This window comes from Nanorana parkeri, unplaced genomic scaffold, assembly GCF_000935625.1.
Source record: "Nanorana parkeri isolate BGI_ZX_2015 unplaced genomic scaffold, ASM93562v1 scaffold2051, whole genome shotgun sequence".
Classification (NCBI taxonomy): Eukaryota; Metazoa; Chordata; class Amphibia; order Anura; family Dicroglossidae; genus Nanorana; species Nanorana parkeri.
In genome coordinates this window covers 71,887-83,435 of record NW_017308319.1, presented here as the reverse complement: position 1 = coordinate 83,435, position 11,549 = coordinate 71,887, and the positions used below count along the sequence as shown (strand labels likewise).

The window sequence follows — 11,549 nt, the reverse complement described above, 5'->3', positions numbered from 1 at the left end:
AGAGAGAGAGAGAGAGAGAGAGAGAGAGAGAGAGAGAGAGAGAGAAATGTATTTACCAGTGTGTAAAGAACTGTGAGTAAAGGCTAGGGAACTATGTGAAGTAAAAGCTGCTTATACTTATTCAACCCACAAATTCCTTGAAAGCTTAAAGGCTGAGAGAATTGTATTGTGTATAAATTGAGATCCCTTTCCAATGGGAAGCAGTGAGCAAAGGCATCTCACTGAGTTCTGCCATATAGTTCTATTGCTAATTGCATTATGCCATTATAAATCATCTCAGCTCGTAACTAGTTTACATGGTGTGCGTGTGATAGGGTTGATGTGAGTAGATCAGTAAAAATGCATGTTACAAAGGGCTTAAAGTACACCAGTCATTATGTGCTGCGGAGAACAATGCTCACGGTATGTCATATACACTATGTTGGCAAAAGTATTGGGACACCCCTCCAAATCAGTGAATTCAGGTGTTCCAATCACCTCCATGGCCACAGGTGTATAAAATCAAGCACCTAGGCATGCAGACGCTTCTACAAACATTTGTGAAAGAATGGGTCGCTCTCAGGAGCTCAGTGAGTTCAAGCGTGGTACCGTGATAGGTTGCCACCTGTGCAATAAGTCCATCCGTGAAATTTCCTTGTTACTAAATATACAACGGTCAACTGTTAGTGGTATTACCACAAAGTGGAAGCAACTGGGAACAGCAGCAACTCAGCCACGAAGTGGTAGGCCACGTAAAATGACAGAGCGAGGTCACCGCATGCTGAAGCACACGGTGCACAGAAGTCGCCAACTGTCTGCAGAGTCAATAGCTACAGACCTCCAAACTTCGTGTGGCCTTCAGACTGGCACAGACTGGCACAACAACAGTGCATAGAGAGTTTCATGGAATGGGTTTCCATGGCCGAGCAGTTGCATCCAAGCCTTACATCACAATGCAATGCAAAGCGTTGGATACAGTGGTGTGAAGCACGCCGCCACTGGACTCTAGAGAAGTGGAGACGTGTTCTCTGGTGTGGCGACTCACGCTTCTCTGTCTGGCAATCCGATGGGCATGTCTGGATTTGGCAGTTGCCAGGAGAACAATACTTGCCTGACTGCATTGTGCCAAGTGTAAAGTTTGGTGGAGGGGGGATTATGGTGTGGGGTTGTTTTTCAGGGGTTGGGCTTGGCCCCTTAGTTCCAGTGAATGGAACTCTTAAGGCATCAGCATACCAAGACATTTTGGACAATTTCATGCTCCCAACTTTGTGGGAGCAGTTTGGGGATGGCCCCTTCCTGTTCCAACATGACTGCACACCAGTGCACAAAGCAAGGTCCATAAAGACATGGATGAGCCAGTTTGGGGTGGAGGAACTTGACTGGCCTGCACAGAGTCCTGACCTCAACCAGATAGAACACCTTTGGGATGAATTAGAGCGGAGACTGCGAGCCACACATTCCTAAACCTTGTGGACAGCCTTCCCAGAAGAGTTGAAGCTGTTATAGCTGCAAAGGGAGGGCCAACTCAATATTGAATGCACCAGACTAAGACTGGCATGCCATTAAATTTCATGTGCATGTAAAGGCAGGCGTCCCAATACTTTTGGCAATATAGTGTATGTCAGTGCTGTTCTCTGCATCATTGTATTTTGAGCCAAGGCTGAGGTAATGACACATCCCCAAGGGTGTATCCATGAAGGTCTGGACTCAAAGAAAGTGGTTTCATTCAAATTGTAAGAGAACCTGAGGATGACAGGAGAGGAGGAAGATGAGGATGGAGGAGACTGCAGAGGGCAGTGCAGGAACATGAGAGCAAGAGAGCAAGGCTTTGCAGGTTTTCTTTATTTTTATTAGAGCATTATAGGACAGCAATCAAAATAAACCATTAAAAGCTGGAGATGAGGTTTAACTTAAATTTTGTTTTTGGGTGAACTGACTCTATAATCACAAATGATCTGTGTAATATGCAGAACCACAGGGGATTACCCAGCTACATTACCTGATCAATGATTCATTCTCTACAGGACACCAGGCGTATATCTCACATGTGGAATGAGTGCTGTTCAGTGCTACACATCGCCCTGTTTTCACACCTGCAGACAAAAAAATTGAATTTGGGAGACAACTGCTAACATTTCCCAGCCTCAGTGGGTGGAATTAATAAAAACTGGAGCAGACAAAATCTGGATCAGTTGCCCATAGCAACCAATCAGCTTCTCTCTTCAGTTTCCTCAGTTAAGCTTTGAAGATGAAACAGAGAAGCTGATTGGTTGCCATTTGCACAGATTCTGTCTACTCCAGTTTTTATGAATTTCCCCTATTGTTGCTTGTACAGTGGCCTTGTTCAGTGCACCAAATGCTGCCTATATGTTCTACACAGCAAAATTCGAATGATAAAATCTATAATAATCCAAAATCCAAGTTTTTTTTACAGGCCACTTAATAGTAGCAAATGACAGGTGAGAAGAGACTTAAGCTTGTCATAGATTTACAAGTGCTGCTGGCATATGTTTTTGAGTTTTTTTACTTAAGGTATACAACCAAGTATCAAGGAGGACACCCATAAATAGCAGGTGAAACAGGCATTGCTAATGATAGCCAGGTAATTACTGGAAAGTATATTGTTTCAAACTGTGTAGAAATGTCCTTGCAAAAATAATATTTCTAATACACAGATATGTTAATGTTGTAAAATCTCTACACAGTTGACTGTTTCTTTTGCCATGGAGAGACAGTAACAAATCTATCTTTGCATGTGCAATGATTTTTCATCCTGTACATGGAAAATTATGTTTGGTGCATTTATGGACACAGCACTCAAAGTGAGTGTGTTTTCGCTGTAAAAAGACTGGTTACCTGAAAAAGGACTGCTCAACCTGGAAAGCTGAGCAGCAAAAGCGAGAGGCACTTACAAGAGAGAGAGCTAAGGCAACTACAAAGGAAACTGCAGGCACATCATTGAGCGCTACCTTTAAAGTGACTAAGAACAGTATACCACGCGGATGGTGTATTGACTCAGGTGCAACAAGCCACATGACTAGTGATGAGACCTTTTTCACAGAAATTGATTTCAGTTCAAATGACAAAGTCTTCCTAGCAACTGGGAAAAGTATTACTCCAGAAGGTAACGATCATGGATTCTTGAACTGCATCACACTGTCAAGGGACACTGTTCCTTGTGAAAAATGTACTGTATGTCCTAGATCTAGAAGGAAGCCTTCTATCAGTGAAACCCCTTGTTAATAACGGCCTTACAGTTGAGTTCCGAGGTGATGAATGTACAATTCGAAACAATAAGCAAATCCTCGCAAAAGGAAAATTGAATGAACATCTGTACACACTCATCATTGCAGATGAACTGTCTTAGCCACTCATAATCCACACAACACATGTATCCATCTATGGCACAGATGACTAGGGCACCGAAACCCAGAAGCCATAAAGGACAATATAAAGAGAGGCTTATCAAATTATATAACCGTACTGCCCTGCCAAATGCTCATGACATGCAAATGCTGTATGGAAGGATAGGCAACACGTACCCCACTTCCACAGGCCAACCAAAGAAAATTAACCCACCCCATGTTGCTCATGCACAGCAACGTGTGCGGACCAATGAAAACTCCCACATCAGGCAAGAACCGATATCTATAGACTTTCATTGATGATTATTCCTGGTACACAACAACTTATCTGATGAAGCACAAGAATGAACTTCAAGAGTTTGTATTCATGTCCAGCAACAAATTCCAACACAAACCAGGAATTATACGCAGCAACAACAGAAGGGCATACATCAGTAAGGCAGTGGAATCATATCTGAAGAAACAGGGTATAGTTCACCAGACCACCACACCATACACTCCTGAACAAAATGGTGTAGCAGAACGAAAAAATTGCACTCTTATAGAAATGGCCAGATGCATGTTGTCAGATGCCAACCTACCTAAGAAGTACTGGGGAGAAGCAGTCATGACTGCAACATACCTACAGAACATAGAAACAGGGACACCGGCACTCCAGTTGCAATGCAAAAACTTCTATTTATTGACGTGGTGCAGCATATCATACAAATGCGTTTGTCAATAAATAGACGTTTTTGCATTGCAACTGGAGTGCCGGTGTCCCTGTTTCTATGTATGTATGTAATGCCTGCCACCCGTTGATCACCGCAGCACCCATTTTGTCTTTTTTTGGAGTAGGCGGTCAGGAGTGCGATGGGTTCATCGACTCTCATACCTACAGAACAGACTGCCATCAAAAGCCATTGAGAGCACCCTATTTGAAATGTGGCATGGATCGAAGCCTAACCTAGGACACATTAGAGTGTTTGGATGTGTAGCTTACACCTAAAATCTCAACAAGATCCAAAAAAATCCAAATTGGAGAACACAGCCATAGAAGGTATTCTGGTGGGCTATAGTGAACAAAGTAAGGGATATAGAATCCTCCATTCAAAGACCGACAAAGTGACAATAAGCCACAGCGTTTATTTAGAGGAGAACCCATCACCAGAAATAATAATCCCGGGAAGTTGTGAAGTGAATTCGCTCAGTGAACCAGCAAACTACTGAATGTATAAGTCAAGTTCCATGTTAAGTTCTGGTGAACAACCTGAAATTAGAAGATCCACTCGGGCAACAAAGGGGATATCACCCTACACAAAGTAATATACTGCTAAGACACATAGCATTCTTGAACCAACATCATAGGAAGACAAATCAATGGAGAAGGCAGCGGAAAAGGAAAAAAAACACTCCACCATCAGAGCACTCCTTAGCATTGCAGCAATGAAGGGCATGCAAGTGAGACACCTAGACGTTAAAACCGCTTTCCTATATGGAGACATTAAGGAAGATGTCTACTTGGAGCAACCACTAGGGCTTGAGCAAGGACACAACCTTGTGTGTAAACCTCAAAACAGCATCTATGGACTCAAGCAATCTGCAAAAATGTGAAATGAGAAAGTGAATGAAATACTCACAAAATAGGGATTCACAAGAAGCAAAGCAGATCGCTGTCTTTATTCCAGGAATCAAGAAGACAGACAGATATACATCCTAATTTATGTTGATGACATTATAACTTGTTTTGAACAAGAAGGGGACTATAGTCAAATAGAATGGAAGCTATCTGCTCAACTAAACTCAGAACATTGCAGAAATGTTGGAACAATTCCACGTGCAAAATGCAAAAGAAGTAAAAAAACCTATAGAACCAGGCTGCCAATAGACCAAGACATTATTGACATTAAATATTGCTAATCAGAAAAAATGAATGCGGATGCACTCACCAAGCCATTGCTAAAGGATCATTCCAGTTTCCTTCGAGAGAAGCTAAACACCATGTAGTAAAGCATATGCTGTTGAGAAGGTGTGTTGGAAATACAACAGCAGATACTGATATATATTTTGAGCTGTAGATGGCGCTATAGTGCAATGTTAGTCTCTATGTGCATGCTTATCTAGGATACACCGGAAGCTTTTTTTACAATGCCATATTCATACATGTATTGCTCTTCTAAGCAAGTAAAACTTAATTTAGCATTCCTCAAGATCTCAGTGCTTTATCTGAACACATAACCAACACTCTGGGGGGCCAGCATGTAACAACGGACTTTGGTGACTTAGATGTATATTTTGCATATATTGTATATTGTATATGTATATTTTATAAAGTCTCAAAAGAGATACTGGCATTGAGGAAATTTTGTGTAAATGTCTTCTTCCAGAGAGAATATTACATTTTGATAACTCCTAATTTTGTTTTATGCACTATTATTTATAGTTTACTCCACATAAACATGCCTATCAAGTTGTTCTGGAAAAGTGACAGAAGATGGCATGTTTCAGGGGTTTTGAAATTTTTCCAGTTTAAAGAAAAGGCTTTATACTATGCAAAAAAGAATTTATGTCAAAAGAAGGACACCATTGCAAGCAACACTGCCAGTGTTACAATTTGACCCAACCTCTGCTACTGTCACAAGCTGGACGGATTATATAAATATGGAGAAATATAAATAAATGCATGTGCAATTAAGATCAAATGAACACACTAAATACTATAATGACAAATATTAACCGCATACATTTATTAGAACATTTATTTACAATAAAGGTCCTTTAACAAGCTTCTTGGCTGCTTAGGGAGACTTTACAATAGGAAGGCAATAAGGAGAGGAAGGATGAAGACAGCTGCTCCAGAAAAGTGGTGTACCATTACCAATTAATACCTGCTGTATATGTTATAATGAAGAGAAAAACAAGCAGTGGGTTCCCCCCGCAGAAAGGTGCCACAATACTCCATAAATGAAGACTTACTTAGCCCATAGCTATGTTTCTGGCTGCATGATTTATTTATATGAAAATATTACCATTTCCACTTATCACATGTTCTCCAGGTTGACAGTCCAAGTCTTCACCACACCTACCATCTAAAATCAAAGGGCTCTGTAAGACAAACATTAAGTGAACATTTGAGTCTGCGTCATACGTAGTTGTTCTACAGTTCCCCACGATAGTAACACAATTACACTTTAAAGGTGGTATAACAAATAGTGCAAAGACAAAGGGAAATGCCTGTTTTACCTCTCCTAAAATGACAGTAAATGTCCGACACTAAGCTGCGTCAGGGGTCTAACCAGGCAATTAACCATGACTCCATTGGACATCTGGGAACAACAGGCCATAAACGCTGAAACTCTATGCAACCTACTTATGGTTTGCCTTAAGTTTTCCAAGCTGTGCTTCCGCTTTTTTAAAAGGGAGCTCACTCCATACTGTCACTGTTCATCTTAGTGTTTGTTAGCTTTTGGGCATCACTCATTTGCTCTTTCTCAGAATGAGCTTGTTTGAAAAAAATGCCTCTACCTATATCTATGACTACTATGCTTCTGTCTCATCTTTGGAACCATCGATGTGCGTCTTTTTCTGAGGCTTCTTTTAATTTACCCAGTACTGTCTACCATTTGGTTGAGAGTTGCTGCCCACTAGCCGCAATGTTCCACTATGGGGCTATATTCCCCTGTCCAGGGTATACAACAATTACATACTCTTAAGAAGAAAATGTGTAAAACACACCACAATGTCCATATTAATAAATAAGAAACAATACCAATGTGTCAATCCTTTGGAAAACAAAAACAATCTATTTTTTTTTCCAGATTTGATACACCAGTGTCTTTCTCACTTATTTGATGTTATCAGTGTTCAGTCTGTGTTTTACCAATCCACCATGCTCTCACCCCAAGGAAACAAAAGACCGTGATAACAAAGGTCTAACAACACAAATCCCTTATTGGAAAAGCTTAAACTTATACTGGATATTCCCTCCTCTCTTAACTATCCCATAAGCTGACCATACCAGTAGAATTTCTTTTGTGTTTGATGGGGTCAAATCAATGATCAATTTCAACCACAGTGATGACAAAAGTCGAAGGAGCAGGTTGAAAAAAATCTTCTCCAATTAACTAAATTCTAACAGTGAATGTATTTTTTTGTTCAGGAAACTCCATTTATTCAGAAATTAAATGTTAAATCAAAATGTCAAACAAGATTTTGGATGACATTTGTGAAGTCTCTGATGGCATTATCAAATGATCCGTAAAGATCTTTCGTACGGATGTTCATTCACAAATCTGCCAGTGTGTGGCCAGCTATAGAGTCCTCCTCTCCCAATGGTTGTTGTCATAAATAGAACAAAACACGTCAAAGTGCTTACTGTATAAAATATTTATTAAAACATCAAATAATTCACATAAAATAGTGCATAAGATGATCCCAAATGCTAAAAAAAATGGTGGAAATCGTAGTAGGCCCCTGACGTAGGATGGCGTCAAGTGATGTCACAATAGGTGGAGGATGGACACATGCAGCAGGAGGTGGTCAGAGCTGGTGTCCATTGGTTTGGATTTCCACTACACTTGAGCATTTGGGATCATCATGTGCATGATCGGTGCACTATTTTATGAGAATTATTTGATATTTTAATAAAAAGATTTTAATCTTTTTCCTTGGAGGTGAGAGAACGGTTGATGGGAAGAAAAAAGAAAACTTGCCGCACTCCTTACCGGGACTCCCCACAAAAATACGGATGCTCGAAATGACTGCGGATGGCGCCGCCACACATAGACAAAAAGGAAGACGTCACCAGCACTCCAACAACAATAATAACAGCAATTAGATGCTCATTTATTGGGTCCCACAGGGTCTTCTTCGCCAGGCTCAGAGATGACCTCATGACGTCATCTCTGAGCCTGATGAAGGGGACCCTGTGGGGCCCCGAATGCGCTTGCCAATGAGAGACAGCATCTGTCAATAAATGAGCATCTAACTGCTGTTATTATCGTTGTTGGAGTACTGGTGACGTCTTCCCTGTTGATGGGAAGAACACGGACTGAACACTGATAACATCAAATAAGTTGAGATAGACACTGGTGTATCAAATCTGTATTTATCTTTCACCTGGGTGCAAACACTTGAACTGTGAAGGACATTTGTTATATGTTTTGATGCCCTTTTCACAAGTTATACACATTGTTTTTGTTTGTCAAAGGATTGACACATCACTATTTTTTCTTATCTATTAATATCGACATTGTGGTTTGTTTTACACATTTTTTTTCTTGAGAGCATGGCACAGATTTTTTTAGATCATTTTTAGGAGAACACATAGGTTCAATTAATGCTTGCAGCCACTATTAATTGAGGAACTCCAGGAAAACTGTTTCATAACCCCTGCAGTTGAGCTATCCCACACTGCAAGGGCTAAGTGATCATTTTTGTCTAGGTTAAAAAAATAACAGAGATATACTCACCCATATCCCCAAGCAAGCCAGCTGTCACAGCGCTCCCTCCAGCCTGTTTCCTCCTACCCAGTAGCATTGGAATCTTCATCAGTGTCCTCACGCCTATACACTGTATATAGACGTGATGATTTACAGGACCTTAGGGCTCAGTCACACCAGATCCAGTGCGTTCCGGCCCGATTCTGGCCAGAACACACTGCATCGCATTGCGGCCAGCTCACTATGTTGTGAGGCAGGAGGGGGCATGGCCATCTTTTAAAGTGAATGGCACCGTAGCCATGCCCTCCGGCTGAAATGCGATCAGCCGCACAGGATCGCAAGGCACATTATGCCTGCGGCCAGGTCCGAACAAAATAGTGCTTGCAGCATTTTGTTCGGACTGGACCGCAGGCATAATGTGCCTTGCGATACCGTGCGGCCAATTGCATTGCGTTCCCTTCAATGGATCGCCACGCCCCCTCCTGCCCCACAAAAAGTGAGCCGGCCGTAATGCGAGGCAGAGCGTTCTGGCCAGAATCGGGCCGGAACGATCTGGTGTGAACAAGGCCTTAGACTGCTGCAGCGGAGTAGGAGAGACACTGGTCCAAGAGCAAGCCGGCTCAGAGAATCGGATGAAATTAACTTTTTTTTAAAGAGCAGTGCGGGGGTAGCCCCACTGCAAGGGTTAATAATATATTTTCCTGAAGTTCTTTTTTAATTATACTAGTGCAGTATATTTATTTAATTGATAAAACAATTACATACTGTAGATATGTGAAAGTACCAATACAGCTTTCTAAACAGCTATAGGTAAGGAGCTGTACGGCAGTATTAACAGAGCCTGAGCTACCGTGTTTCCCCGAAAATAAGACACTGTCTTATATTTTTTCCCCCCAAAAAAAAACACACTAGGTCTTGTTTTCGGGGGATGTCTTATTTTTATTTTTTTCCCCATTGAGCATCCCCTCCACATACTTTTTTTTCTACCACAATTTAAATAAGAGATAAAATATGCTGTGGAGGCGGAGGCACACAGGTGTCACACAGAGCAGAGATATGGAATGTATTGTATCACACAGTACCTGAAGGCTGCAGCTGTCCTGGAGCTCTCCTCTCTGATGCCGTCCAGGGAGCCACCTCGTCGCACGGACCAGTCAGAAGTTCCCTCACCTCCCCTGACCTCACTCCGACCCCACTGGCCATGCCGCTGCCTGCTGGGAAATGTAGTTTTCAGCGGCAGCTTTCTATGTACCATAATAGCCGAAATAGGTCTTATTTTGGGGGTAGGTCTTATATTACAGAAATCTCTGAAGATAGCGCTAGGTCTTACTTTCGGGGTAGGTCTTATTTTCGGGGAAACACGGTAGCACCTTACAACATGCACACAAGGTTTGCCTTTTATCAACCAACATAAGTGTTACAGGCATGTATTTTATATTTCTTTTTAAAGATATCATTTGGTTAAAAACACTGCCATTTATTTTATGTATGAAATGTGCACTTTATTATATTTGTTTTTGTACATAATAAAAGTTACCTTCCTATAATAATCATGTTCTGCACAGTGTGTCCTTTCACACATAATAAAAGGTCAGTCTATTGAAAGGTACAGGACAGATGATACACACAGTATATAGGGAGTGCCGTCTCACCTCTGGACATAAACCTAGCACTTGTCGTGGTGTGGAGATAAAATTTGTCACCAAGAAAAGGACATTTTCTCCCTACAATAAAAAGAAAGAAAGGTTACACATCTGGTCAAACAGTATCACTAAGAAACACTGAAATCTGGCTATTTTGTTGTTAGTGGAAGGTAATGTGGGCTCTGGTTATAGAATTATACAAAATAAAGGGGGTGATCCAACTCACTGAAGGACGGCTGGTATATTTTCCCTGCCACCCTACTGACTTTAGCAGGGAATCCTTTAACCGATTAACTGGCAGCAGCAGAGAGATTGCAAGAGGAACTTCCCAGCGATGAATCATAACTGCAAGACTGCAAATATAATTCTATGAAGTCAGCAACCACTAAAACCATGAGGAATTTTGGGTGGAGAGTTAAAAAAGGAATAAATGTATTACTTAGTTCATAATGCCTCCTTCACCGCTAAATGTATTTAAAGGGAGCCTGTCATGAGGCAAAATAGTGTGAGAAGCCTCAGACTGAAGTTGTTCTTCTCCAACTCCAGAATAGCATTTTAGTTCCAGGACAGCAAAATCACTTACAGTGAATAGTTGCGCTAATTTAGAACTACCGTACAAAAAAGGAGTCAGAGAATGTCACCATCTGAGTCTTCTAGTCTAGTGTCTTCTTCCTTCGGCCACTGGCCCGCAACCAATGATGGAACTCCTGTGAATTACAGCCAGGGTGTCCCTAAGCCTTTTTTGCCGCCTGAGGCTGCTGGGAGGGGGGTGGTTGGGGTGTTGTTGGATGGTGCATAATCAGTGTGTGTGTGCTGTTGGTGCTGGTGGAGAGTGATGCTGCTAAAAGCCAGACGGGAGATGTGTAAGGGCTCGCATCTCCCCGCCCAGCTGTTAGTAACCTGGGACTCTCTTGCTGGTGTCACGCCGAGATCCTGGCAACCAGTGACATCACTGTTTCTCAGGAGCTCGGCAGGACAACAGCAAGAATGTCCCAGGTTACTAAGAGCTGGGAAAAGAGATGTGTATGGCCCTTACACATCTCCCTGCCAGACTCTTAGCAACCTGGGATGCTCTGTCCGGAAAGAGAATGGTAGGCACACTACAAACATTGTGCAGTGGTCATGCCGCTTTTTCTGCCACC

General features: G+C 41.8%; 1 protein-coding gene across 1 annotated transcript in view; it reads right to left on the bottom strand.

Moving 5' to 3' along the window:
* Positions 1 to 11,549, bottom strand: part of LOC108800508 (P2X purinoceptor 6-like) — a 31,194-nt gene that overhangs the window by 10,890 nt on the left and 8,755 nt on the right. Inside the window, exons 3-5 of the mRNA XM_018572494.1 lie at positions 10,417 to 10,488; positions 6,353 to 6,428; positions 1,979 to 2,072 (exon numbers count right to left, since the gene is read on the bottom strand). Coding sequence (XP_018427996.1) covers positions 1,979 to 2,072; positions 6,353 to 6,428; positions 10,417 to 10,488 — 242 coding nt within the window. The remainder of the gene's footprint in view (positions 1 to 1,978; positions 2,073 to 6,352; positions 6,429 to 10,416; positions 10,489 to 11,549) is intronic.